The sequence below is a fragment of the Cinclus cinclus genome, chromosome 15, assembly GCF_963662255.1.
Source record: "Cinclus cinclus chromosome 15, bCinCin1.1, whole genome shotgun sequence".
Lineage (NCBI taxonomy): Eukaryota > Metazoa > Chordata > Aves > Passeriformes > Cinclidae > Cinclus > Cinclus cinclus.
Window position 1 is genome coordinate 664953 of NC_085060.1, and position 27988 is coordinate 692940.

At 55.5% G+C, this 27988-nt stretch overlaps 5 protein-coding genes across 11 annotated transcripts; 3 read left to right on the forward strand and 2 right to left on the reverse strand.

The window, feature by feature from the left end:
- Positions 1-123: 123 nt before the first annotated feature.
- LOC134050218 (serine/arginine repetitive matrix protein 1-like) lies at positions 124-1820 on the reverse strand. The gene is made up of 3 exons (XM_062503149.1): positions 921-1820; positions 483-804; positions 124-248 (listed from the first exon to the last, which is right to left on the reverse strand). The coding sequence occupies exons 1-3, from the start codon at positions 1818-1820 to the stop codon at positions 124-126; spliced, it is 1347 nt and encodes a 448-aa protein (XP_062359133.1).
- Positions 1821-2618: 798 nt separating this feature from the next.
- Positions 2619-17025, reverse strand: AIFM1 (apoptosis inducing factor mitochondria associated 1). Of its 5 annotated transcripts, XM_062502782.1 has the most exons (17): positions 16917-17023; positions 15754-15896; positions 13095-13185; positions 12508-12531; positions 11957-12069; positions 11740-11870; positions 11090-11180; positions 10301-10385; positions 9498-9574; positions 8990-9098; positions 8271-8378; positions 7408-7496; positions 7191-7331; positions 6526-6668; positions 4372-4496; positions 3653-3849; positions 2619-2885 (listed from the first exon to the last, which is right to left on the reverse strand). In XM_062502782.1, exons 1-17 carry the CDS (start codon positions 16981-16983, stop codon positions 2814-2816), a joined length of 1806 nt encoding a protein of 601 aa, XP_062358766.1. In that variant the 5' UTR covers positions 16984-17023; the 3' UTR covers positions 2619-2813. The 5 variants fall into 5 exon arrangements, with proteins under 5 accessions (XP_062358766.1, XP_062358768.1, XP_062358770.1 ...); XM_062502784.1 differs by lacking the exon at positions 12508-12531; XM_062502786.1 differs by lacking the exon at positions 15754-15896 and having other exon boundaries at positions 2620-2885; positions 16917-17025.
- A 91-nt stretch (positions 17026-17116) lies between these two features.
- MARS2 (methionyl-tRNA synthetase 2, mitochondrial) lies at positions 17117-20711 on the forward strand. Of its 2 annotated transcripts, none has more exons than XM_062502788.1 (3): positions 17117-17357; positions 17537-17871; positions 19509-20711. In XM_062502788.1, exons 1-3 carry the CDS (start codon positions 17117-17119, stop codon positions 20709-20711), a joined length of 1779 nt encoding a protein of 592 aa, XP_062358772.1. The 2 variants fall into 2 exon arrangements, with proteins under 2 accessions (XP_062358772.1, XP_062358773.1); XM_062502789.1 differs by having other exon boundaries at positions 17285-17357; positions 17501-17871.
- A 1655-nt stretch (positions 20712-22366) lies between these two features.
- On the forward strand, positions 22367-25406 carry RAB33A (RAB33A, member RAS oncogene family). Its single transcript, XM_062502949.1, has 2 exons — positions 22367-22594; positions 24948-25406. Exons 1-2 carry the CDS (start codon positions 22367-22369, stop codon positions 25404-25406), a joined length of 687 nt encoding a protein of 228 aa, XP_062358933.1.
- A 438-nt stretch (positions 25407-25844) lies between these two features.
- Positions 25845-27951, forward strand: RBMX2 (RNA binding motif protein X-linked 2). Of its 2 annotated transcripts, XM_062502763.1 has the most exons (6): positions 25845-25877; positions 25949-26064; positions 26142-26193; positions 26262-26391; positions 26491-26674; positions 27153-27951. In XM_062502763.1, the coding sequence occupies exons 1-6, from the start codon at positions 25873-25875 to the stop codon at positions 27551-27553; spliced, it is 888 nt and encodes a 295-aa protein (XP_062358747.1). In that variant the 5' UTR covers positions 25845-25872; the 3' UTR covers positions 27554-27951. The 2 variants fall into 2 exon arrangements, with proteins under 2 accessions (XP_062358747.1, XP_062358746.1); XM_062502762.1 differs by having other exon boundaries at positions 26262-26674.
- The last annotated feature ends 37 nt before the right edge of the window (positions 27952-27988 follow it).

Below are 27988 nucleotides of genomic sequence, written 5' to 3' on the forward strand. Positions count from 1 at the left end.
TTAAAAAGAGAAGAGAGGTGTGTTCCTACCCCTATAGTGGGGCGGCTCTTAGGGAAAACTCACCAAATTAACGATCTGAAATGTTCAATTGGAAGCAGGTGGGTGGGAGGGAGCTGACAGGGCTCAGCTGGCCACCAACACCAGCCCAGGAATGTGAACCAGGGCAGCTGGCACACCTGAAGCCTGGCAGAGGCTGAGGGCACGGGATCTGCCACTCTGCACAGGCCTTACCTGCAGCTGACTTTCTCCTGATGGACCAGGCACAGGTGAGCACGATTAGAGAAATGAAATATTTTATTAAAACTGGTTCATCTCAACGAGCCATGGCCAAGAGTAGGGCGGCAGTGCCATCCATCCCCATTTCTCGGGAGTGCCGCGTTCAGGACGCGGTGGCTGCCTGGAGCAGTGGCAGGCGCTGGGATCCTGCAGGGTGCTGGCAGCACGGGGCTGTCCGGCAGTGCAGGAGTGCCAGAATGCCCTGCCCGACACGGAGGGTGGCTGCTGGTGAGCCAGGACATCTGTGCCTGCGGAGCGGGCAGAGCTGTGGGCCTTGGTCTGCGTCCCCTTGTCGCCGATTTGAGGAGAAGCTGAATTCTCTTTTGTTGGAGTCTCAATCTTTGTCTCCTGGTCAGCCATGAGGGAAGCAGCTGAATTTCTCTTCTCTTCTCCTACAGTATCTGTCTGTGTCTCCTGCTCAGCGTATTGAACGGCTGAATCTGTCTCTTGTGCCTCAGTCTGGGTTTCCTGCTCCACACGGTGAGAAGCCCGTCTCCGTGGGCCAGGAGTTGGTTTCCCTGTGGAGGCCTGGAAGGAGAGTTGTGGATTTGTAGAGGTCACTGAGCTCCCTCGGCAGCTGCTGCTGGCACAGGGTGAAGGAGCTGCTGGGCCTGCGGGCAGGGGAGGCCTGGTCCAGCCCTCACCGGCTCCGGCCCCACCAGGCCGCTGCGGGCCCGGCGGCGTCTCACGGGCCACTGCTGGGCCGGGGCGGCCGCCTTCGAGGAGCCACCAGGGCTGGAGCCGCGGCTCTCTGGGCCTTGTTCCCGGCCTCCTGCTTCCAGGCTGAGATGGCTCCCGGTGCCCCCTGAGCTCAGGGTGCTGCGGGATGGTGTCAGCCAGGGCAGGGACTGGGCCTGAGTGCCCTGGGAGCTCCGGGACGGTGTCAGTCGGGACAGGGACCTGGCCTGGGAGCTCTGGGACGGTGTCAGCCGGGACAGGGACTGGTCCCGGGAGCTCCGGGACGGTGTCAGCCGGGACACGGACCAGGCCTGGGTGTCCTGGGTGCCCTGGGAGCTCTGAGATGGTGTCAGCCGTGACAGGGACCGGTACTGGATGCCCTGGGTGCTGCAGGACGGTGTCAGCCGGTGCAGAGACCGGTACTGGGTGGCCTGGGTGCTCTGGGACAGTGTCAGCTGGGTCACGGACCGAGCCTGGGTGGCCTGGGTGCTGCGGGGCAATGTCAGCCAGTGCAGGGACCAGCCTTGGGAGCTGTGGGATGGTGTCAGTCGGGGCACGGACCGGCCCTGGGTGCCCCGGGACGGTGTCAGTCGGGGCACGGACCAGCCCTGGGAGCTGTGGGGCACCGTCAGTCGGTGCAGGGACTGGGCCTGAGAGCTGCGGGGAGCTGTCAGCCGGTGCAGGGAGCAGCCCTTGCTGCTCTGAGGCCGCCGCAGCTGTGGGCGGAAGGAGGAAGAGGTGTGGGTTGGAGGCAGCCTGGGCAAGGTGCTGGTATGCCTGGAACCATCCTCCTGTTGGCTTCTCTCGCAGTCTCTCAGCTGGTGCCTCTCCTTGGGGCTCTGGGGACTGGGGTACTGCTCCTCCATGGCTCCTTTTCCGCCGGTGTCCTGGGAAGCTGCGACTTCCTGAGCAAGATGTTCTGCTTGAGTGGGTACCCCAGGGTGGCTCCTTAAACACCTCATGGGCTTCTGTGTCACAATGGCTCCTTGGTGTCATGAGGCCCTGCAGTGTCACAAGGGCACCATGTGTCTCTACATCACCCAGTGCAGTGTCAGGTGTGTTGGGTTTGCATGCCCAGGTTTTTGCATCAAGGGGGCTAAAGGGGTGGCTTCTGTGAGGAACTGCCAGAACTTTCTCCATGTCCAGCAGAGCCAATGCCGCCAGCTCCAGGCTGCACCCACTGCTGGCCAAGGCTGAGCCCAGCAGAGATGGAGGTTATACATCTCAGGTAAAAAATTTAACTGCAGCCCATGGGAAGGACTCATGCTGGAGAAGTTCATGGAGCGCTGGCTCCAGTGGGACGGACCCCACACTGGAGCAGGGGAAGGACTACAACCCCTCTTCCTGAGCAGGGACAGAAACGTGTGATGAACTGACCATGGCTCTCATTTCCCGTCTCCTTGTGATGATGGGAGGGAGGATGGAGAGCCCAGGAAGGAAAGGGAGGGAGGGGAAGTGTTTTTAAGATTTGTTTTACTTCTCATCATCCTTCTCTAATTTTGATTGGCAATTGATTTCCCCAAGTTGAGTCTGTTTCGGCAGGCTGGAGAACAGGCAGAGAGCCTGCAGGCCTGCTTGCTCCCCAGTGGGAATTCCTGCAAGGTAAGAGGGAGTTCTGCAGGCTTCTCCAAGACTGACACAAGGGAAAACTCACCCCAGAGGGGCAGCATGTTCCCCTTTCCTCACGAGCCAGGCAGTGGTGCAGGAAGGAGCAGGTGACTAGAACAATCTGATTTTATTGGTGCAAACACTGGGCTTGGGTGAGTGGAATATTCCCAAATGCTCCCAGGAAGCTGCCCAAGGTGCAGGGGTGCACAGAGCCAGCAGCCTGCTCCCTCCAGCAGTTCCTTCTGCAGAGTTCAGTCTTCATGGATGTTGAAGAGCTTTGCTACTTCATTGAGGTCTTCGTGCTCCTCCCCATCTTTGATGATCTGGAGGAAGGAGAACACATTAAATCCTGCACATCCCATAAAGAGCCATTGCTGCAGGACTGTCACAGCCACTGCTAGGAACTCATTTGATCCTGTCTGACAGCCACAACACGACAGCACTTTCTACACCCAAATTCACTTGGGAGTCTTAAATGTACCATCACCTGCCTACAGGAACAGCAGGGAAACCAACCTCCTGTCCCTGTGGGATTTGTTTCTGGGTTTCCCTTTACAGCCAGGGAGAACAAGTGTTTTTAAACCAACTGAAATTCTTCAACGGTGTTAAAACCTGACCTGAGTCTGGCTCAGCTGAGATGGGAAGTCAGGGACAAGCCACAGGGGTGGGGACACGCTAAGCCCCTGCTCAGGGTGGCTCCAGCCCTGCCATGGTGGCTGTTTTTGTGATAGTGAAATTTGAGACTCTTTCAGATGCTTGGACATAGGACAAGGCAGCACAAAGATGGGACATTTCACCATCACCCTGACTCCAGCCTGAACTTACTACAGACGTGGAATTTCAGCCATGCCAAGGCAAGGCTTGGAGTACATACCTCATTCGAATTATTTCTGTAAAAAAATTATGAACATACAAAACAGCACAGGGACAGCTCCCATAATTCACCCAGAACAGTGCTCCCATTGGGTACTGCCCAGCTCTGCACCAGACAGAGCATGTGCCTTTATTTATCCTCACTTTGCATCGACAGATTGATTTTTCCACAAGAAAAGCCCCACTCTAGCAAACCTTGCCCTTGCCCTGCACTGACCTTCCGAGCAATGGGCATCCTGTTGAAGATATTCCATAACACAATTCCCACCACGACTTTATCCCTGAGGTAGAAAATGACACCTTTGCCGTAATCTTCTCCTTGCTTTGGGACTTGAGGCGTTGGTGAAGAGCTTTGAGAGATCTGAACTTCTGAGGCTTCCGCTTCCGTTTCGCTCTCAGATCGAATTCCAGTCCCTAAGGCAGAAATAGGAGGAGTCACACACCCAGTGCAGGATGTGTGATGATGGGAGCAGACTCAAGAGCACGTTCTGCAGGAGCCTGAAGTGTTTCCCTTTGAGCTGTGTTCCCCAAAAGTTAAGTTTCATTAACACAGGGATGAAACAATCCCAACATGGAGCTCAACACTGACAACCCCAAACTTCCACCCCTAAATGCAAAGGACAGCACAGTCTGATTCCTCCAGGCAGTGGATACAAAATAAACATGCTTGGATCCAGAGTCTCTGTTGTCCCAAACGATCATTTTATTGCCATGGAAGAGATCAGACCTCCCTGGGAAAGTCTGCATAGCAGTAGAGGTGTTCCCTGACATCTTCCTGGAGGAATGTTGTGTTTTAATCACATTTTAATATAAAAATCAGCCTTTAAAGCTTGGTCCAGAAATGAGGCAGCAGATTGCAGTTTCCTCATGTTCTCAGAGGTCAGAGTGACTCTGTGGCCCCCACACCAGCACGTGCAGGAGCTCCCCAGTCCTTACCTGACTGTTCTGTCGCACTTTTTGGCGTGTCCTTCGCTGTGGCCTTGGCAAACACTCCCACTGTGGGCAAACTGCTGTCCACGAGGCCAATGGCTTCATACCCCACGTTGGGGCCCAGATCACTCCTAGGAATGAAGTGGGAATAAAGGAATTTGTAGCAGTAGTGAGACAAATCCAAGGCAGTTCCATCCATCCGTGCTCCACTCCTTACTCCAGCATGGTGTGGGCGATGCTGGACACTGACACACAGAGACACGGAGTCTCCTCTGCACACACAGGTGGAACAAGGAGTCAAGACATGACAAGCCCATGGCCACGAGCTTCAGATAAACCAGGTCACTGACCAAAACTTTGAAATCCGTCAGGCCTGCTCCCTGGGAAGCAGCTGGAGGCTTCTGGCAGTGCTGTTATCCACATCAGGCTTGGCAGCATGGACAATCATTCCGTTAATATTTTTGAGAGCATTTAGAAAAGACTAAAGAGAAGAAAATCTTGCCCTAACACCTTCTTGAACTGGGCACCTGGATCTGAACTGGGGTGCCGATAGGAGACAAAGCAGCTGTGGTTTGGCACCAGTAAGTGCCAGGTGTCTGAAGTGTTTCCCAGGATGCTGAGGAAACAGGTGCATCACAAACCATGAATCTATGTACAGCACAACCAATCTATGTACAACACAACCTCCCCAGCCAGAGTATTCCAGCACAGACTGGGGTTACTGCAAGAAACACCAGTAACAGGGCAGCTGTGATCAGCTGGAGCTCAGGAGGGATTGTGGAATGATTTGGGCTGGAAGAGACCTCAAAACTAATTTCATTCCGCTCTTCTACCACAGGCAGGGACACCTTCCACTATCCCAGATTGCTCCAAGTCCCTTCCAGCCCGGCCTTGGACACTTCCAGGGATCCAGGGGCAGTCACAGCTGCTCTGGGCACCCCCCGTGCCAGGGCCTCACCACCCTCATAGGAAAGGATTTCTTCTGTATACTGAACCTAAATCTCCCCTCTGTCAGTCTGGAGTCACTTCCCCTTGTGCAGTCCCTCTCTGGTTTCCTTGCAGCCCCTTCAGACACTGGAAGATGCTGTGAGGTCTCCACACAATCTTCTCTCCAGGAGGATCAGGATCCTGAGCACGCTGACAAAATGCATGAGGAATTCCTGTCATTTCCCAGCTTTTCAGCACGGGGGAAGGAGGTGTCACTCTGTGAGGGCTGGCACAGTGTGACACCTGCCAGGAAACATGGGGCTGCAACTCACAGCCCTCCTGCACCTGCATCTGCTCATGGCTGAGAGCACCCCAGGGGAATGCTCCCCTGGGAAATGGCTGTCTCTGTGTCCTTAGCTGCACTCCATGACCTCTGAAGTTTTTCCCAACCTCACGTATTCTGTGGTTCTATGCTTCTTGTTTAAAAGTCAAGTGAGAAATGCTCTGGGCCCTGAGTCCAGGCAGGACAGACCAAGAGTTCAGGTAAGTGACAGCAAGTAAAAAATAACTACTTCTGTGGGGATTTCCCTGAGAAAACTAAAACTCTTTTACCCATATTTGAAATCCTGTTAAGAAAGAGGATTTGGGATTTTTAATTGGGCTGAGCTAACAGCCTTTTGGATTTTAATTTTTCGTAAGGCTTTTTTTGTTTCGTTTTTCTGTTTTCATTCATTTTGTTTTAAAAAGAACTTCAGGAAAATATAGAAAAATTGCCCATTTTCCTGATACCTCTCTTTGGAAAACAACTTTTCAGGTGCACCTGGATGCACCTAAGTTTCGTGACTAAAACATGCAACACTCAGACCCACAGACTGGGCTGGGGAACTTCAGATAATCCTAACAGAAAAGCCAAATTTCAATTCTAAATGATGCTAAATTCAAGCTGTAAATCAGTCTGCACTGAGGAAAGAGCTGCTCTGTATTGCTCCTTGCTCTGAGGAATGGGACTCATTCAGACAGAAACTGGGATCTGCAGTTGGGGGACATGAGGGCAGAGCAGCAAATGCTCAACCACGTCCCTTGCCCTGAGCTTTAGGAACACAAAGCTGTACAAGGTGTTTGCTGAGGTGCTTTCACTCCTTTTGGGAAACACACACTTCCCAAGGTGTATCTCGTCCAGGCTCCTGCAACGTGGCCAAAGAAGGAACCCCCCCAAGAGGAAAGGACCATTACCAGAACATGGACTGGTGCCAGTAGGGCTTTGCAGCTCCTGTCATGTTTTCTCCAGCCAGTCTCCCGCTCACCACGGCGTGATCGTGGTGCTCCACGCGCCTCCGGCCCAGTTTGATGTCATAAAAGCAGGCAGCATCCCCTGCCTGGGAGAGAACCAGCCCGTGAGCACCGCCCCAGGGAAGGCTTCCACCGGCACCCCAACAGAAAACATCGGGAGCACAACAAGTGGAACAAGGAACTGAGCTTTTCTGCCAAGCCCCAAACACCACCACTGCTTCATCCCACTCCCTGGGCTACACAACTCCCAGTTTCTCAGCATTTTTCCCCGATCTTTGGAAAAATAAAGCAGCATGAGGTGCGTTTTCCAGAGGAATCAAAGTCTCAACGCCCACCAAGGGACTCTTATGCAAGCGAGTGATCCAGGCTATCTTTAGGTTACCCCAACTCCTCTTACACAGCATAAATATTCCAAACTTGCCGTGGTTACCATGGCAACGAGGTGGCTGCAGCGCCTGACCAGGCTCTGGGCCTGCGCTACAACCTCTCCTTCCTCTCCTTCCTCGCTCCTGTTCACCCTGCTCACCTCCTCCTGTCACTGTGTGTCCTGCAGCAGCAGCACTGCCAGCCTGTGCCCACACTCAGCACCCAGATGTGCCCACACTCACCACCCAGATGTTGGAGCGCGCCTGCAGCTCCGCGTTCACCCGGAACCCCCCGAAGTCCGAGTCCACCTCCAGCCCTGCTGACTTGGCCAGTTCCACGTTGGGCTCCAGCCCCACTGCAGCCACGATGTGATCCGTCTCCACCTGTTTGGGAATGCATAATTAGGATGTTAATTCCCTGTGTGCCCGAACGTGACCCTGTCCCTGCTTTCCCATTTACCTTCCGGCCGTCCTTCAGTTTAATCACCAGCCGGTTCCCGGACACTGACACGGATTTGACCACGGCATTGGGCAGGACATTGACCCCCTCTGGAAACGAGCACAGGACACCTCACTGCCTGCTCAGCCTGGGCACATCCCACGTGCAGCAGGTGCTTGGGTGAGGAGCCAAGACAGAGCTTTGCTGCATGTGCTAGTGTAGCTCTGGGGGAAGCACGAGGAGAAACCCAGCTAAAAAGTCTGAAAGCTGCTTAAATGACAATCCAAAGTACATCTCATGTGATGACAAGGCTACATCCAAAAGAATTTCCTGGAACAGGTGTTCAGGGTCTAAGGATACTCAATTACCTATTGCTGTGCCACAGCCAGACCCAGAGGTCCAACAAAGCAGCTTCCAAAACAGAAAGTAACTCAGACCTGTGGGTTATCAGGCCCTGCAATCCACACCTCAATGACATTCCTCCTCCCTCTCTACTTCTAATGCACAGGATTATTTTGCACTTAATGCAGCAAATGGAAAAAGGTGTCTTGGATCTTAATGACTTTACCAGCTAAACACTACAGCACCTGGCCAGGTGTGTGAATAGCACCGAGATCATTCCAGGGAAACAGCCACAGGAAAGGAAAGCCTCACTGGCATCAGCAAGGCTGTTTGCTCAGCCTTCCCAGAGGAACTGCCAAGAAGCCCAGGATTCATGGCAGCTCTGTGCTGCCCAAGCTGCCTGAACTGCCCTGTTCTGCAGCTGGGCCACTTTGCAGGGTGCAGCCCTCCCAGGGCTCCAGGGACACAAAGGATCTGGATGTCCCCAGGAGCAGCTGCCACCAGCCAGCAGCCACCAGCCCAAACCCGCTCAGCAGCTTCACCTCTCCTAACTTTCTCCGTGGTCCAATTGCTCAGGTATTCGGGCAGGACTTTGCCCATGTTGCCCTTCTCTGGAAACAGCTGGATCACCTCCAGGCCTCGGGTTCGTGCTAGAAGGGAAGCACAGAGCAGCAGGATAAAGAGCAGCAGCAGATGTTAGGACACACATTCTTTACTTTACACAAGGAGCTTGACAGAAGTTTCCAAATCTGGGAGTTCTGACTCCCAAGGAGTCACAAAGTGACTGACTACTGTTTCACATACACCTGCAAAGTCTAGATACCAGACTTTGAGGGAAAATGCTTACTATTTTGACAAAAAACTTTAAAAAATTACCATAAAGGCCATAAGCACACACTGACAGAATCCAGCTGCTCACCACCTCTTTGAAATCACTGAATTATGGAATGTTTGGGTTGGAAGGGACCTTAAAGAGACCATCCAGTTCCAACCCCCAAATCTGAGGGTGCGTTGAGCACAGAGAACAAATGTGACTTTTCAGAGGGTGGAATGACTTTGCAGTTCCCACCTCTGTGGTCAGGGGCTGCTAATGAGGGAGACTGGGAAAACCTTGGCCACACAGGCAACAGAACACCCCTGTGTTGTTTCCTTTAGGCAAACACAGTCTCTGCAAAAACTCAGCAGCTGGGGACTGACAAGGAGTTTCTAAGGTGATGCTGCTGCCACTAAGTGCCTGTCACAGCTGGGGACACATGCTCACCTCTCCTTCCCAAAGCACAGGCCAGCTCACTGCCGAGGAAACCACCACCAATAATTGTGATGGACTTGACTTCCCTGGAAATCTTCTCCAGCCTTCGGAAGTCGTCGATCTGAAAGAACATTCACCCCCATTTCCAATCCTCTCTAACAGGAATGGCAGCAGAAAGCATTTTGGTTATATTCAATGGCTTTTATTCACTTGAGAAGGTGCAGCAAAGTCACACAGGAGGGAAAGTTACAAAAAAAAAAAATACCTAAACCCCATAATCCCACACACTGTTAAAGCTCTCATGCTGAGGCAAGCAGGGGAGTGGTTGAGTAGACTTGACCCTGTTTTCCTGCCTGGGAAAAAGAATTAGCAGGCAATGGATTCCTGGGCACCATCTGAGGGAAGCAGTGCCAAGGCAGGACTTTCCTGACCCAAAGCAGAAGAGTTTCAAAACTGAACACAGTGGTAAATGGCTCTGATTTATTCAGCCTCCCTGGGGCTGGCAGCACCTGGAGTTTACCTTTCTGAACAGGGTCAGCCTTTTCTGCACGTCCTTTCCTGCTCGTTCGATGGCAGGCAGGTTCCTTGGGGATCCCCCTGGGCACAAGGAGGAGAGATGAGAGACTAATGACACCACAGCCATGGCACTGGATATCCAGACAGTGCAAAGCTGTCTCAGATCTCAACTGTGCTTCCCAAACTGCTCCAGTATGGGAATATCCCAGTATCCCTGCTGCTGCCTGAATGTCCCAGAAAAATCTGATGATGCAAGGCAGGTGAAAAGCCCAGCATGGCTGTCTGCACAACTGTCCTTCATGTGACTGTTCCACATGTTTGACACTGCAGAGACTTCTGAAATAGAACCAAAGAATCCCAGAAGGGTTTGGGTTGGAAGGAGCCTTAAAGCTGATCCAGTTCCACCCCCTGCCACAGGCAGGGACACATTCCACTCTCAGGTAGCTCCAAAGCCCCTATGTCTAACCTGGCCTTGCACACTTCCAGGGATCCAGGGGTAGCCACAGCTGCTCTGGGCAGCCCATGTCCAGGAAGAATTCCTTCCCAGTATCCCAGCTAACCCTGCCCTCTGGCATACAACATTGTCCTGTCACTCCAGACCCTTGTCCAAAGTCCCTCTCCAGCTCTCTTGGCACTGGAAGGCTCACAGATCTCCCCAAAGCCTTCTCTTTACCAGGCTGGATTACCCCAGCTCTCCCAGCTTAGCTCCATAGAGGAAGTACTCTAGAGAATTTAGCTAAATGTCACTGAAATAAAAAGTCTGGCACAAGACCAGGAACAAACACAGAGAAAAAGCACAGCACTTACCAGTGGCAATGAGACATTTGTCATAGGATATCTGGGTCCCATCATTGAGCTTCACCGTGTTCCCTCTGACATCCATGTGCACAACCTGCAAGATGAGCCCAGCTGAGCTCCAGCTCTTCACTTCACGGACTACTGAGCACAGTTGCAAACTTGGAATTAATGTTCTCCCACCTTTAGGTTTAGGGTGGGGGGCAGGAGTGGGGAAGTGAGAGGAGTGGAAGTGGGAACTGAAACGACTTCTTTGGGAGTCACCATAACTCAGGTTGATCTTCCCAGGGTCTCAGTGTGAAATGGGCTCAGACACAGCACAGCTCAGCAGGAAGAGGAATCACTGACACTTATCATAGCAACATACAAACAACTGAGGATACAAATATTTTAGAAGGTTCACCATAAATTTCTCCACCTTCCTGCTGCTTCCTTCCTGCTCACCTCACCACCCACTACCTCGATCTCTGTGCTCTCCTCACCTTACCCTCCAGCCCACACCACCCAGTTCCCACTTGTCATACCCCATCTCTAAGGTCTACATATTTTCGTCCCATGCCCAGACTTCAAGCTTATCCTCTCTTCCTCATCACTGTCCTTCAGCTCACTGCTATTCCTCTTGGCTTCTCCTGCTTTCAAACTTCACTTCAGATTAGCATAATCTCTGCTCCATCACATTTTCCCCAAACTTATCCAAATTCTCCTTCCCAGCCAACTCCAACTCCAGTGGTTCAGGACCAGCTTAGAGTGCAGGCTCTGCTCAGGAAGAGCTGTAGGAACAACAGCCAGTGCTGTACCCACCTTCTTGCCAGGCAGAACTGCCACCCCACCATTTTCCACAGAAGAAAGGTCCTGGACAGGCACGTAGAAAGACGGCGGCTGGAAATAGATACTGAGAAAAGCTCCATTATCAAACAGGTTCCCCTAGCTCTGGGGTACCAGAAATCCAACGAGACAAAGACACATCTGGACATCCATAACAAGCTCCACAATTACTTATCTGTTTCTAAGAATTACGATCTTCACACTGTTGAAGTTCAAGGGTTTGGATCACAGAACCACAGAATTGGTCAGGTTGGAAAAGACCATAAAGTCACAAGCACCAAGTAAGCCTTAATCACAGAAGTAACAAAAATCAAGTGTGATCCCATGTCCCTGGACCCCTGCTCTAACCTGTGGAGCTTCACCTTTGTTAATTTATTTCCCAGGACTGCTGCCCATAGACGGACATGTCTAAGGGGAATCACAGCAAAGTTCAAGAGGTATCAAGTACTGAGCGAGCTCTGGAGGGAAGCAGAATTCCTCAACCCCTGCCAGCACCAGCACAGCCTTCCCTGCCCCTCCCTGGCTGATGGTTCCCTCCCAAGAACTGTTTGGTCATTGTCACCTGGTCACTAAGCACTCTCCTTTGCCCTGTCACCTGCAGTGACACCCTAACCCTAACCACATACCTCCTCTCCTTGCCGTTCCACTGCTTGAACCGCAACGTCTCTGTCACGTTGGGGTCATCAGAAAACCACAGCTCTTTGGAAAGGGGTGGACGCATGTAGGGCAGGGCAGGATCTTCAGACACAATGAGCACCTTTAATTGGCCAGGAAACCCATCAGCTGCAGCGAGAGCAGGTAGACAGGGCACACACAGAGGCTCTGGAGCAGGACAGCTCTTACCCTCGCTCCGGGGTCGCGGGCCCGGATGGACCTGGCAGCAGCAAAAGCAGCAGTTCCTCCCCCAATGAGCAGGAAAGGGACGTGGGATGGGACCTTGACATGAGTGCCTGGAGCTGCAGGTGACAGATGGGACAACTTACTGCAAATACAGGCACATGACCCAGCCCCATGGCACAGAGTATGGCACCAGGGGCCTCCCACACCCAGACTTCCTTAGGAAATTGTTTTCCTTCTGGCCCAGTACCCCTCCCAAGAACCCTGCTGCTGCTTCCCCCAAAGCTGCTCCCTGCAGTAATCAGTCAGATTGCAGCAAACTGGTTTTTCTAAGCAAGACCAAAACTCTGCACTGGCCAACCGGTGAACAGCTAATAAGAAAGGAAAGTTTCCCAAAAGGCCAAGGCACTTTTTTCTGTAATTTTGTTCAAGGCGGCAACTTTTCAGTTCCTGCAGAAGGCACCTTCTCCCACAGGCAGGTCCTATTGCTGAGCAACGCCCAGGTAATCCATGGGCAGGAACAAACCAGGCAGTTCAGTATCAGCACCAGAACTCACCTGCTGTGCCCTCAGGAGCAGCACCTGAAAGGGAAGAAAGACACGGCTTAAGTCAGTGAAGCACAGGCTGTAGTGTGGGAGCTGCAGTTCAGGGCTGACTCCAGGATGAACAAAGGAAAAGAGGCCCTCTGGAATCAATGTCCTTGCCAGACTGTGCAAAGGTAAAAGCCAGAAGCAGGGCTCACTCTTTTCTCTTTTTATCACAGAAGGAGTAAAGTGACAGAAATCAGCCCCAGGAGATATCCTACTTCATCCTCAGGATGGTCTGAGAAACAGCCTGTTCTGGGTCATGGTGCTGGGAAGTCACAGAACAGAATCCTGGGATGGGTTGGGTTGGGACAGACCTTACAGCTCATCCAGTCCCTCCCGCATTCCCCCATGGGCAGGGACACCTCCCACTGGACCAGGTTCTCCAAGCCCTGTCCAACCTGGCCCTGAATGGGAATTACAAACAACAGCACACACTGCGAGGTGAAATCCCACAAAGGCACATCTGTGATTCCAGAGAGGCTCCGTTCTGTTTGTTTTGGAGGCCTCAAGCTCATGAAGAACAGACCAAGGCCCCGACCTGGCAGGCTGGTACCCACCTGAGGCAGACTCATCATCCTGGGATCGCCTGCCAATCCTCGACATGCGGCTGGCGTATCGCTCTTTGCTCTCCTGCAGTGTTTTGTACACCTGCAGACACACAGGAGACATTTACCTTGTACCTCACACCACCGAGGCACCACCCTGCTGCTGCCCCTGACAGGCTTTTGTCCACCCCACGTGCTGGAAAAGCCAGCGACAACATGTGGGGCAAAACACAGCTCCCTGGACAAGGTGCCCATTGAGAAGGTGCTCAGAAAACGACCTGCTCCACCTGGTGTGATGAGCCTCGGATGTCTGCTGCTTCCCAGAAGCAGTGAATCTTCCTGCAGGTGTTTGGCTGCACACTTGTTCCAAGGGGAACCAACTCCAATGAAGGAAATGAGCCAAACCAGCCCCAAGACCACATGCAAGCTGGGCCATGACACAACACAAGGATGCAGAAATGGAAGACAAATCCAAAGAAAAAGCATCTCCCAGCTTCCAAAGCCCAGAGCAGCTGGGCAGAGCCAACAACCTGACAGACTTTCTCTAGGCACGGTGGGGACAGGACACCCTGACATTAGCAGGGCCCTGAGCCACAGGGGCAGGGCTGCTCCAGCCATTGGCCCCTGGTCATGGAATCTCTTCCAGCTGAATGCTGAGCTGTTTATTTGACTGTGAAACTCGGGGTACAGCACAAGCAAAGCCTGCACGTACAATTTACTGGTACAGACAAGGAGGGAACATCTCTTACGTCACGTTAACGTCCAAGAAAAGCTGGTAATGGAGCTGAAGCCACTGGGAGTGCTGGGAGCAGGTCAGAGTCCAGTGTTTTTCCCCAAGGGTAAAAAAATTAGAGGGAAGCAAACCTTTCTTGGAGGCAAAACCCAGCCTTGATAATAATTTCTGTCATGTGCATGACATCAAATTTCATTTACCAATCCTCACAAGTTGGTGTTTTATAGTAACAAGAATGGAGGAATTTAACACCAGGCACAAAAACAGCACAGAAGCCTGTCCAGGGAACTGGAGAAATGTCAGAAATATTAGAAAACAAGAACTTGTCAGTGTTTAGAATTAAAATAAAGGTATTTTTAAAGCTTTTTGCTCAAAGACAGGAAAGCCAAGGTTAACAAACCACCTCTGCTTTTACACGCAGAATCAAGAAGGTTTTAAGCGAGTCCAAAGGGCAGCATACAGCAAATTAAATCCGATCCTTTAGGAAAAAGCATTTATTATGCACAGGCAAAACATCAGATCAGGCCTTGAGGATAAATATTTCCAATGGGACAATGTCAAGTTCCTTTAGTCAGAAGCACAACTATACTTTGCCAGGACATGGGGTGATGTTTCAGTGCTCTTCCCTGAGGAAATCTCCAAGCTGGACAAGTTTTCTTGCCTTCCCTTTAGCACACTCATATTCGGTTATTATTTCCTTTTCTGCATGCCAACATTACTGATATTAGGAGAGGTGCACTAATTAATAATTTGTGCCCTAACACAGTCACAAACCAAAGATGGCCAGTTTGAGTTTAGATTTACTTAATGTGGAAAGATTAATTCTAACGTTTCCCCACTTAGAACAGCACCACCTGAGAATATTCAATTTGTAACCATAAATTATTTGGCAACGTCCCTTGAAAATGAAGTACCTGAGGCCTGAGGGAGCAGGAAGAGGGCTGGAAGTGAAGGGTCACAGGGTGGGAGGTACAGACAGGTGCCCCCCTCCACCCTCCCACCCCACAAACACCTTTAGTGAAGTGTCTTACATAAGCTCCTGTCCCAGTGACTGTTCCTCCCACTATTAAGTACAACAAGAGGTTGCTGCCAGCTTTGCCAGGAACACCTGAAGACGTCAGGGATCTAGAAGGGCATCTTAGCTGATGGCATTGCAAAACTGCAGGGGAAGACAGGCAATGGAAGAGAAGAGGGAAAGAGCTGAATATTAGGAAGGATTCTTGATTAAACAGGTCTTGGGAAAAGCAGAGTGCACTTTGTAATTTCAGCTACCTTGTCTGCCAAAAAAAAAAAGGGGAGCAGGGCACAGGAAAGAATTATATTTATAGGAAATAGGAAAATATTTTTCTTCCATTCATGGTTTTGATTTTTTTCCCTTTCCCAGGAACTTGCTTAGGAGAAAATTGGGATTTGGAACTTTTAATGAATATGATCCTCTTAGAGAAAGAGCTTGGAAACAAAAGATTTGTGTGGAGTAAACTTGGAATCTATCCACTCCCAGGCAATGCTCTCTGGGAATGTCATTTACTCTTTCAGTGAGGCTGCAAACCTTTATCCATTCCAAGTAGAACTTAAATGCTCCCCAGCTGGGGGTTGATTTGGTATACTTACACAAGTTAAACAAATGTTCTGAACTGAGATTTGGCAAGGAATTGTTTGTCCCATACAAGACAACAGACAGAGCTGTGGCTGTTCATAACAAAAAAAACCCAAGAGTGCCTTTAAGGTAAAAAAACTTAAAAGGTAACTGAAATTACAGTTAAAACCCAAGCAATCATAAGAAGTTAATTTCCATTTAGCTCCCCTTGAAGTTTTCTGAAGGAGGAAACAGAGATAAAGCTGGAGATCAAAAGCTGAGTAAAGAGAGCTGGAATACAGCAAACGCTCGACAGGAGAGATGGATTGGGGCTTCTTCCCAGGAACCACCTTTCTACTTACATAGGCACCCGTTCCTAGGGCGGACAAGCCCACAATAAGGACAAAAACCGAATTACTGCCCTTTTGCCCAGGCACGCCTGTGCTAGCCATTTGTCTGCTCAGCTGCAGGTCTGGGGGCACATTCCAGCGCTGCAACAACGGGCCTAAGGAACACAATTTATTGGAGAAACAACACAAAACCACTGTCAATACAAAGGTAAGTCTGGAAAATTAGAGACTAAGTCAGTTCTGAACTCAAACAAATTCTTCGTTTAGAAAACCCAGCCCCACATCTGAGCTTTATCCTGAGCCACGACAGTGTGCTCCGGGCAGCTGTGGAGACCAAAATATCTGTGAGATCGAGGGGTAACTGGACTGACTGACAGCAGCTGGAAGGGCTGCCTGCAGCTGGAGCCTCCAGCCGAGCACAGATGTGAACTGGTGGTTCCTACGCCTTCTCCAGGCCTCTCCTGTCCGAGGATGATGCACCTGGCTCCAGCAGAAGCAAGCAGAGAGCCCCAGCTAACCAGGCCAGGGCGGGCAGCAGGGATGGTTACACCGGCACCAAACTCCCTGTGCTCGCACAGCTCGTTCCACCGGGATAAAGAACCAGCGAGGAACGGCGTTTTGCTGCCAAAAAGGGCATCCTCCGTGGAAATGAGCAGATCCAGGTGCAGGGCACCTCCCGCCCCGCAAGCAGCACCGGGAGCATCGCGTTTTATTTCTCCACCACTAAAATCGCAGCCAGCGGCCGGCCCGGTTCATCCCCGAACGGAGCGGGAACGGCTCCGAGCGCCGCTCCCGGGAGAGGCTTGGGCTCTCCCAGCGCCCACCTCCGCCTGCTCCCGCCGGGTCCAGCCAAACCCGCCTCACCCCCGCCTCGAGGCACGCACTTGTGACAAAACCCGCAGCACAGCCAGCGGCACCCGGAGAGCGACCGAGCCCGCAGCCGGTCCCGGCCGGGTCACTCCCGCTGTCCCAAACACGCTCCCGAACCATCCGCAGCCCCCCGGGCACGGCCGTGCCCGCATCCCCATCCCGCCGCATCACCGCCCGGCCCGGTGCCCTCCGCAAACCGCGCTCCCGCCCGGGACCGGCCCCGGGCCCTGCCCGGCACCGGGCCTCGGGAGCGGCGGGAATCGCGCCCGGTGCCCCCCGGTCCCGGTCCCGGTCCAGGCACTGACCCGCGTGGGCGCGTCCCCGCGGCGGGGGACGCAAGGCGCGCGCCAGGCCCGCGCGGTAGCGGAACATGTCGCCGGTCGCCGGTGTCGCTCGGTCGCGGTCCCGCCGGCCCGGCCCGGCCCCGCCCCGCCGCGCACGCGCCTCCCGCCGCTTCCGGGCGCGCCGCCGCATCGATGGTGCCGCCGGTTCCGCCGGTGCCGCCATGTGGCGGCCGCTCCGCCGCCTCCCGCGCCCGCTGCGCCGCCGCGCCGCTAGCACCGGCACCGGGCCCGGCACCGGGCCCGGCACCGGCACCGGGCCCGGCCGCCGCCTGCTGCTCTCCACCCCCATCTTCTACGCGAACGGGCCGCCGCACATCGGGCACCTGTACTCGGCGTTGCTGGCCGATGCGCTGCTCCGCCACCGCCGCCTGCGCGCCGCCGGCCCGGCACGGCTCTGCACGGGTCAGCGACACCCCCGGACCGAGCCCCGTTCCCCGGGGCCGAGCACCGTTCCCCGGGGCTGACCCCGTTCCCCGGGCTGACCCCATCCCCGGGGCTGACCCCTCCCCGTGTCCCCAGGCCCCTGTGTTCCCGCGGGGCTGCAGGCTCCAGCCTGTCCCCACGGCCTCTCTCCGTTCCAGGGACCGATGAGCACGGGCTGAAGATCCAGCAGGCCGCGGCCGCGGCGGGAACATCTCCCGCGGAGCTGTGCGAACGGATCTCGGGGCTCTTCCGCAGGGCCCTGACCCAGGCCGGCGTCTCCTACACCGACTTCATTCGCACCAGCGAGCCCCGGCACCAGCGAGCCGTGCGGCACTTCTGGGGTGCTCTCAGCCATGCAGGGGTGCTCTACAAGGGTTCCTACGAGGGCTGGTACTGCACGCCCGAGGAGAGCTTCCTACCTGAGAGCCAGCTGGCCGAGCGCACGGACAGCCAGGGCCGCCCCTGCAAGGTGTCCTTGGAGAGTGGCCACGAGGTAAAGGGCTGCAGAAGCACTGCAGGGACCTGCCGCTCTGCTCCAGCCAGATTTGGGGTGTTTCGTGCTTCCCGTCATGCTTGTGTTGTATGACACTCACCTGTATTTCAAGAGAGTGTGTGTCAGACCCCACCTGGCAGGTGCACATGGCAGCTATGTGCAGCAGGAAGGATTCAGCCCCTGCCTGGGGGGAATAGTGTTCTAAGGGGTAATGAGAGAAGTTAGCCGAACAAGAGGATAAGGGTGTATTTAACTGAGGGGTTCCTTGGGCGTTCAGAGTTTCAGACCTGTTTCATGAGACAGGTCAGTTTGGTCTCTGGACACTTACCCATCTCTTAAATGTGTTCTGGCCCTGCCTAAAGCACTGTAACATCACCTGCCTGTGGTCAGCCACAGCAGTGTGCCCAGGAGTGTCTCTGCCACTGTTTTCTAGAAGGTGTGCGGTTACATGATTTAATGCAGCAGCTACAGATAATCCTGCTCAGAGCTCAGCACAGGTTATGCTCCTGTGCTATTGTATTGTCCTGTATGAGGTTGGGTTGTGGGAGTGTTGGTCCACACAAAAAGGGCTGTATTGGTAAATAGTAACGCTTGAGAAAGTTACTCTGAGAAAGTTAATCTAAGATAATTGGGGAAAAGATAAGTTTCCAGGCAAAGTGATCATTTTTTAGACCTAAAACAGTCAGCAGACTTCAAAGTCAAGCATACCCTGAGAACAGTTCCTGGCCTTGCCTATGTTTAACTGTCTAAGGAACAGGAGTGTGCTTGGAGCAGAGAGGCTCTTGCAGTGTGGTGGAAAGGGATGGGAGGGTTTATCTCCAACCTGAAAGAGGCAGTTGGGCAGTTTGTTCCTTGGGAATTTTGTGAAGGAAAAGGGGGAGTTTGCACATGCCATAAACCCCAGACTTGTGGTGAGTGAGTGAGTTCTGGCATCCGCTGGAGCCTGGGGGTGAGGACATACAGCTTGTCTTTGAATGATGCTCTTCAGGTCTTCCTTGCACACTGCAAGATTGCTGACCCAGCCATGGATCCCTGAGTGCCTTACACAGCTCACTCGTACCACATCCACCCACCAAGTTTTCACTGGTTTAGCTAAATGTGTCATTTAATGGATTTAACTGTGGGGGAGAAGTGCTGTCAGTGCTGTAAGCAAACAAAGTTAGAGACTTCGATGCATTAAAGCATAAACTGAGGAAAAAGAGGAGTATGGTCCCAGGAGAACAAATGCAGGCACTAGGAGTGGCAGTAGGGCAGGAATTACAATGCCAGTTTGTTTTTCCATTATTTTCTACTATTATTGCAGAACTATGTTCTTCAGAAGGTCTCATGTCCCTTAGTCCTTTCTGATACCACATCAACCTGGCAGGCTGAAAGATGTTCCTTCCAGGGAAACAGATGTTTTTAGAAGTGGGATACTGAGCCATCCCCAGTGCCTGAGTCAGGTGTGTTCCCGAGGATCCCAAGGAGGCAGTGTCCTTGGAAAAGGACACCCTGGAAAGGTGCTGAGAGCTTCCCGTGTCCGCATGGGAGGACACCCAGACACGGGCAGTGTGCGACAACCTCCGTGCTGAGAATGGTGTGTGCAAACTGCCAGCCTGTTCTGGGGGCCGTAATCCTTTCCTCTCCTGCTGTCCCAGGTGCACTGGACCAAGGAGGAGAATTACATGTTCAGGCTCTCAGCGTTCCGGGATCCCTTGCAGAACTGGCTCCGGGACAACCCCCGTGCCATTTTTCCCAACCCTTTCTACCAGCACGCGCTCCGCTGGCTGGACGAGGACTTGCCGGATTTGTCGGTGTCCCGCGAGCGAAGCCGGCTGCAGTGGGGCATCCCCGTGCCCGGTGACCCCGCACAGACCATCTACGTCTGGGTGGATGCCCTGGTGAACTACCTGAGCGTGCTGGGCTACCCCGAGAGCCACGGCGCGTGGTGGCCGGCCGTGCATCACGTCGTGGGCAAGGACATCCTCAAGTTCCACGCGCTGTACTGGCCGGCGCTGCTGCTGGCTGCGGGGCTGGAGCCCCCCGAGCGCATCCTGGTGCACTCCCACTGGACTGTGAAGGGCCAGAAGATGTCCAAGAGCCTGGGCAACGTGGTGGACCCCAGCGTGTGCGTGGGGCAGTACGGCGTGGACGGGTTCAGGTACTTCCTGCTGCGGCAGGGCGTCCCCGAGAGGGATTGTGACTACTATGATGAGAAGGTGGTGAAGTTGGTGAATTCAGAGCTGGCAGATGCACTCGGGGGGCTGCTGAACCGCTCAACAGCCCCCAGCATTAACCCCAGCAACACCTACCCACGCTTCTCAGAGCCCTGCTTCCCAAAGGTCCTGGATTCCAGGGAGGCCAAAGGCACAGGCAGGGCATGTGCTGAGGACTACGAGCTCGTGGCAGCAGTGGCCTCGCTGCCTGCACAGGTGGACAGTTATTTCGAAGGCTTCCAGATCTACAAGGCTTTGGAATGCATTGCCCAGTGTGTGAGGCAGACCAATGGCTTCTTCCAGAGGCACAGGCCTTGGAAACTTGACCGAAGGGATGCTGGGGAGCAGCTCTGGCTGGACACCATCCTGCACGTGACGCTGGAGTGCCTGCGCGTGTACGGGACGCTCCTGCAGCCTGTGGTCCCACACATGGCACACAAGCTGCTGTCCCGGCTGGCTGTTGGGCCAGGAGAGAGGGGCCTCTCTGGGCTGGCATTCCTGGCACGCTATGATGGAAAGCCATGTCCCTTTGAGGGGAGGCAGCTCGGACCTGACGCTGGCATCTTGTTCCACAGGCTGGGCAAGTCGGAAACTGTGAAGAAGAGAAAGCAAGAAGCTCAAGTCCCTGACAAACAGCTTCTGTGAATAAAAACTTGCAGGAATTCCTGGACAACATTGTCTCTGTTAAAAGCACTTTCTTCCCATTCCTGCTGGTGGTGTGGAGGGGTGGGGAGCCAGCCTGAGCAGGGAGGATCAAGCAAGCCCTGAGGAGGGACAGGCTTGATCCTGAGCCTCCTTGGTAGTGTCTCCTTGCACAGGGAGATGGTTGAGCAGTCGCCCTGCAATGTCCTCATCTCACTTTTGATCCACAGTTTTTTTTTGCCAGGTCAGAAGCAGCTGGGGGTGATCAGAAATGGTTTTGTGGGGCTGTGGTTGGGTTTCTCAACTGAGCTCCCTTTGTGGGTCAGAACAAGTCTGAGTGAGCCTCAATGGGGACAGTCCTATGTAGCTGCTCTTTATTCTGAGGGCAGGACAGTGCCATGGTCAGACAGTGGGTCTCATCCAGCAGTGCACACCTGCAGATGTGACCAGAATGGGATGTGTTTCATCAGACTTGGCTTTTTGAGGTTTTTCCACCTGCTGCAAGGCTTAGTGCACCCTGTTTCATGTCCATGCTGCTGGAAGCAGATGAGCACTGATGCTCTGGGATGGTGGCGACCACTGGGGGTCTGTGGTAAATCCTTCCCAGCCTCTGGATCCTGCAGGTCCCATCAGTGCTGGCACTGGAGGAATCATCTTCCAGAGGCCCATTCTGGGGGGCTTTGAGTTCTTTTGGGATTGCCTGGACTGTGTGAGTAGGAGCAATGCAGCCCCTGAGGCTCTGCCCCATGTTCCCATCAGTCCCCATGCCAGCATCACTGTCCCACAGCCTGATGCTGTCCCAGTCCAGCTGACCTGAGTCCACTCATCCCCTCCTGCCATGGTTCTGTCCTGCAGACTGTCACCTGCTCCCCTCATTTCTGCAATCCTTGTATGTGTCCTCCCTGCTGCAGCCCCGTGCCCTTGTGCTGGCTCCCCACTGCCCTGTTCCTTGGGGACAGGAGGGACACATCCCCTTCCCGGTCTCTCCGATGCTGGCACACGGGGGCTGTGGCTGCCCAGCCGGACATGGGGTGGGTCATTCTGACACTGCCGGTTGAAATCCCACTGGCACCTCTTGGCACTGGGAATTGCGGCTGTCGGTGTGCCCCGCTGTCCGGTTCCACCTCGCTGTGCCCCTTGGTCTCTCGCTCCGTCCCGGGAGAGGCCGGGCCCGCTGCCCGCAGCCCTGCCGGTCCCTGCCGGTCCTTGCCGGTCCCTGCCGCTCCGCTGGGGATGCCCGCGCCGCCCGGGCTGAAGGCACTCGGTGCCCGGTCTGTGCCTTGGCGCAGGGCTGGCCCGGGGCCGGAGCTGAGCCGGGTCCGTGCCGGTGCCGGTGCCAGAGCGGGGAGCGTAGGGCGGAGCCGGTGCCGGTGCCGGTGCCGGTGCCGCTACGCGGGGCGGGGACGGAACGGGCCGTAGCCGGTGCGTGGGGCGGGACCGTGCGGTGCCGGTGCCGGTGCGTGGGGTGGAGCCGTGTTGTGCCGGTGCCGGTCCGCGGGGCGGGGACGAGCTGTGCCGTAGCTGGGGCGTGGGGCGGAGACGAGCGCTGCCGGTGCCGCTATCCGGAGCTGTGCCGGTGCCGCTATCCGGAGCTGTGCCGGTGCCGGTGCCGGTGCAGGTTCCCTATGAGCCGGTGAGGCGGCAGCGGTGCGGGAGGGATGGCGGCGGGCGGCGGCGGCGGGGGGAGACCGCCGGGCCCCGACCCCGCGCTGGAGCCCTACGTGCAGACCCGCATCTTCAAAATCATCGTGATCGGAGACTCCAACGTGGGCAAGACATGCCTGACCTTCCGCTTCTGCGGGGGCACCTTCCCCGGCAAGACCGAGGCCACCATCGGCGTGGACTTCCGCGAGAAGACGGTGGAGATCGAGGGGGAGCGCATCAAGGTGGGCCCCGCAGCGGCTCCGGGCTGGCTGACACCGGCCCCGGTGGGTCCCATGCCGGCCCCGGTGGGCCTCGTTCTATCCTCCGTGAGCCCCGCCGGCAGCAGTCCCAGCAGCGATGGCAGCCGGTCCCCATCCCTGCCTCCTGCCAAACCCCTCCTGGGGGCTTTTCCTTTCATCCCAGTTGGAGGGAGGGAACAGAGCCAGGGAAGAATTCTCGTCCCTATGTTGCAGCGATGCCCCTGGACCAGTCCCTGCTGCCTTGTCGCTATTTCTGGGGCTGGCTTGAGCCTGCAGAGATCAGAAGTGATGGCTCGGGGTGAGTCACCGCCACCCCTGCGATGGCTACAGCTGGATCCTCGATGGGCACAGCTGGATCCTCGCAGCACTGGGGTGGCTCCAGCTCCAGACTCTGGACCAGTGGAGGGGTAGAGCTGCAGAGGGATGGGGGCCAGAGCTCTGTGCCACAGCCAGGGGGGTTGGGGAGGCAGAGGGTGGTGGGATGGCAGCGGCCACACTGGGAGGCTGAGACCTGCCACAGGCCAGCAGCAGCGATGCTGGAACCTGCTCTCAGCTGCACCTGGAGCTGCCATTGCAGCAGGATGAATTTGCTTGTGAAAGCTGGTGTGACACCTGTAAAGAACAATCAGCCCAGGCCTGGAGAGCTCTGGCTGATGTGTCAGAGCAAATCTGCCACTGGTAGGAAACCACCCGGGAGCAGAGTTTGTGGTGGAGCTTGGCCTGCCCAGCTGTGGGATCAGCACCCGCAGCCCCCGAGGCTGGTGCTGGAAGAACAAACCTTGCTGCTGTACTGACAGATGGCTGATCAAAAGTTGAACTTGCAATTAAACCAGAGCTTGCTTTGGTGGGTGAGAGTTTTAGTTGTGCTTCTGGGCTGTCCATGAATGTTTTTCCTTCTCTGCTTTAGAGGTGTTCATTCTCCCTGCCCTCCCCAGCTCTGTCCAGCCCCATGGAGCCTGTTTGCTGCCACTATCTCTCCAGAAAATGTTGCCAGGTTTTCAACCTTTGGGTATTATTTGAGCTCCAGTGGGCAGGAGTAGGAGGCAGTGCAGCAAACCGGCCTTTTCCTGGGATATGTATCCAAGAGAGGAGATGAGAGGTGGGAGAGGGACCCTCCCTCTCTTGCTCTGCCTGGCAGAGATTGGCCCTGAAAGAACTGAGCAGCAGCTCTGCTTTGCCAGCATTTTTCAACTGGAAAGGCTCCGAGGCAGGTACTGTCTCCCTGGGTACAGGGCAATTTGGATTAACTTGGAAATTGCCACTTCCAGGCTACAAACCATTACTAGGAGAACCCAGGCTGACCCCTGGGGCACTCTGGTTACCAGTGTCCACCCAGACTTGATGTCACTGACTAGCACCATCCAGACCCAGACATTCAGCCAGTTCCCACTCCAGCTCACTGTCTGCTCATCCAGCCCAAAGGCCTCCTGCCATCTCTGTCACTTGGGTCAGGAAGTTGTCATCAATGGTGTTCTGGAATGTTCTGGATTGTCTGTGCCCTGCTGTGCTGTCCTTCCAGGAGGTGTTGGGGTGGCAGAAATTCTCTGGGGCTGCAAACACAAGACTGCTGCTCAGTGTCCCCAGAGCACCTCATCTGCTTACTCTTCCTGGCCAGGTGGTCCACAGCAGAGACCCCCTTCAATGTAACCTGTGATGTTCTGTTCTTTAATCCTCCCCCATGAGCTCTGTTGGCTCCTCACCCATCCCCACAGAGCTCCTGGCCCTCCCACTAAGCTCCTACACAAAGGGTGGCTCCCCCTCCTCATCTTCTCCTTTTCCTCTATGAAATCGTCAGCATTCTCGTTCATGGCGTAGGATTTGGTGCACAAACAACATGGATCTGTTGGAATGAGTCCAGAGGAGGCTGCAGAGATGCTCTGGGGGCTGCAGCCCCTCTGCTCTTCAGCCAGGCTGGGAGAGCAGGGGTTGTTCAGCCTGGAGAAGGCTCTGGGGAGACCTTAGACCCCCTTCCAGTGCCTAAAAGAGCACCTGACACAAGGGATGGAGGGACATGACAATGGCCTTGAACTGAAGGAGGGTAGGTTTAGATTGGATATTGGCAGAAATTCCTGTCTGTGAGGATGGGCAGGCCCTGGCACAGGTACAAAGAGCAGCTGTGGCTGCCACTGGATCCCTGGAAGTGGCCAAGGTTGGACAGGGCTTGGAGCAGACTGGGACAGTGGAAGGTGTCCCTGTCACGGCAGGGAGTTGGACTGGTCGATCTTTTAAGTTCTTTTCCAGTCCAAACCACGCTGGGACTGTCTCCTGCAGCCCCCTCCCCACAGCCACGCTCCACACTCCTGTAGCCTCTGTTCTTGTCTGCTTCGCTTCCCAGGTGCAAGTGTGGGACACAGCTGGCCAGGAGAGGTTTCGGAAGAGCATGGTGGAGCACTACTACCGCAACGTGCACGCCGTGGTCTTCGTGTATGACGTGACCAAGATGAGCTCCTTCACCAACCTCAAGACGTGGATCGAGGAGTGCAACGGGCACGCCGTGCCCCCGCTCGTCCCCAGGGTGCTCGTGGGGAACAAGTGTGACTTGAAGGACCTGATCCAGGTGCCATCCAGCCTGGCCCTCAAGTTCGCCGACGCTCACAACATGCTTTTGTTTGAGACCTCGGCCAAGGACCCACAGGAGAGCCAGAACGTGGACGCGATTTTCATGTGCCTGGTGTGCCGGCTGAAGGCACAGCGCTCGCTGCCCTGCCGGGACACGGAGGGCTGGCCGGCACAGCCCCAGCCGCAGCCCCGGCGGCCGGACGAGGCCAGCGGGAAAGGCTCCTGCCCGTGCTGAGCGGGACCGCTCGGACCCCAATAAAGGCTCTGAGCCCCCTGCGCTCCGACTCTTGCTTTGCGCCTCAGCCCGGCTGGCCGTAATCGGCTGCGATCGGCTCGGTTCGGCCGCGATAGGTCCAGTTCGGCTGTGATCGGATCGGTTCGGCCGCCATTGGTCTGGTTCGGCCTGCGGCGCTCGGCTACAATCGGTTTGATTCGGCTGCAATCGATCCGATTCGGCTGCAGTCGGTTCGATTCGGCTGCAATCGATCCGATTCGGCTGCAATCGGCGCTGTTCGGCCATGCTCGGGCTATATCAGTAATCATTGACCTGACTCGGTCACAATCGGCCCGACTCGGCTACGCTCGGTCTCACTCGGCTGTAATCGGTCGACTCGGCTGCACTCGGCTACATCGGCCTCGGCTAGGGGCGGGGCGGAGCGGGGCCGCGCGTAGGCGCAGTGCGCGCCGCCGCCGCCGCCGCCATGAAGTAGGTGTGGGGGTGCTGGGGGAAGCCCGGTCCCGGTCCCTGTTCCGGTGCTGACGGTGCCTCGCCCGCAGCCCCCTGACCAAGGTGAAACTGATCAATGAGCTGAACGCGCGGGAGGCGGAGCTGGGCGTGCAGGAGGCGGTGTCGTGGCACGCGGAGTACAAGGACAGCGCTTGGATCTTTGTGGGTACGGGCCGGGCTGGGGGCGGCGGCCGGTGCCGGTACCGGTGCTGTAGGCCCATTCCTTCCCTCCTCTCCCCGCAGGCGGGCTGCACTACGAGCTGACGGAGGGCGATGTCATCTGCGTGTTCTCGCAGTGAGTGCCGCAGCCCCGGCCCCGCTCCGCGGGCGCTGCCGCGGGCGCTGCCATTGCGTGTGTCGCAGGTACGGCGAGGTCGTCAACATCAACCTCGTGCGGGACAAGAAGACCGGCAAGTCCAAGGGCTTCTGCTTCCTGTGCTATGAGGACCAGAGAAGCACCATTCTGGCTGTGGATAACTTCAATGGCATCAAGGTGAGCGGAGGTCAGGTGCTGCCGTGGCTCGATGACTGCTGCCTCACATGGGCAGCGGCTGGGCAGCCGGGGGCTGCCGGTGAGAGCCTGTCCCTGCAGATCAAGGGACGGACCATCCGTGTGGACCACGTGGCCAACTACCGACCCCCCAAGGAGTCCGAGGACTGGGATGAGGTGACCAGAGCCCTCCACGCCAAGGGCTGTGGGGTCAAAACGCCACCTCACACCTCGTCCGACTCCATGTCTGAGGATGAGGACGTCGTGCCCGTGAAAAAGCAGAAAGGTGAGGAGTGTTCCTGACAGGCTGGATCCCACGTGGGAGTGCCCATGGTAGGGTTTGGGGGGCTGGAGCCTTCGTGAAGAGAAGGTTGTAGGAAGAAAAAAAGGGCACAAAATGAGGGTGGGAACAAAGTCTTGCTACAGACTGCTGAAGAGATGCTCAAAAATGAGGGAGAAGAAGGAGAACCAAGAAGGAAGAGCCCTGAGGTCTGGAGAGGTAATTTCCACAGGGTGGATCACATTACTGAGGGAGGGGAATGAAAGGAAGGTTACCAGCATTCCAAGTGGTGTGCAAGTGCCCAGCCTTGCTGGGAAGAACATGATGTGAGTGTTAAAGAGAGAAGTGAAGTGAACTGGGATTTCCCTGAGAGGGAGGCAGGCTGGAAAATGGTGAGGAGGGGCAGAATTTATAGTGGAAGAGGAGTTGGGATGGTGCCAGGGGAACCACGGGGAGCAAGGTGCTCCTGAAGTTCGGTCCCTAGTTCCAGAGAAGCAGCGGAGCAGAGCAGAACGGTCAAAGCCGAGCCCGCCAGCTGGGAAGCGGGTGAGCCCAGAGGAGCCCCATGCCAGGATCAAGATCAAGAAGGAGAAGGAGGACCCCGGGTATGAGCGCTACGCCGGTGGGAGCGCCGGGAGCAGGACACAGAGGGATGAGGAGCAGCGGCGGCACCAGCGGCACTCGGACAGGAGAGGGGACAAGAACTGCCACGAGCAGAGGGGACAGAGCGGTTCCTGGGAGGGGCGGGAGAAGAGGGAGGAGGCTGGCAGGAGAGGTGACAGGCACGGCAACCGGCAGGACATGTCCCCCAGGGGAGGCAGATCGCGGGAGTCCCATTCCAGGCACAGGGAACGGGGCTCTGGCAGAGACTCCGGCCGCTGCTGAGCCCTGGGTGAGTGCTTGGGGTGAGCCTGCCCACCCCTGCTCCGAGCTCCTGGGGTGCTGCGGCTGGACCTGTCGCCTGGGAGCTCCCCCTTGCCTCATCCCACCCTGGGCTGCCCGTGCTGCTGGCTGGGATAGGGGTTTGTCCTTGGACCGTGGAGGTGAAGGCTGGGAGCAGTAGGATGCTCCATTTTCTAATTCCCTGGGGCAATGTCCACCTCTTGCACTGGGACAGAGGCTGCTGGGTGTCTTGTCTGGCCTCGGGGGCCGGCTTTAGGCCCTGTGCCCGCCCAGCATCTTCTGGATTTCACGGTGTATCCACAGGGCTGCGCTGCTGTGTCAGGGCAATTTATTGTGAATTTGTTTAAGGGTTTCTTAATAAAAGTTCCTGTTAGGGAGAAGCTGGTCTCCGAAGCAGTGTTCCTGTCCGCGGGCCAG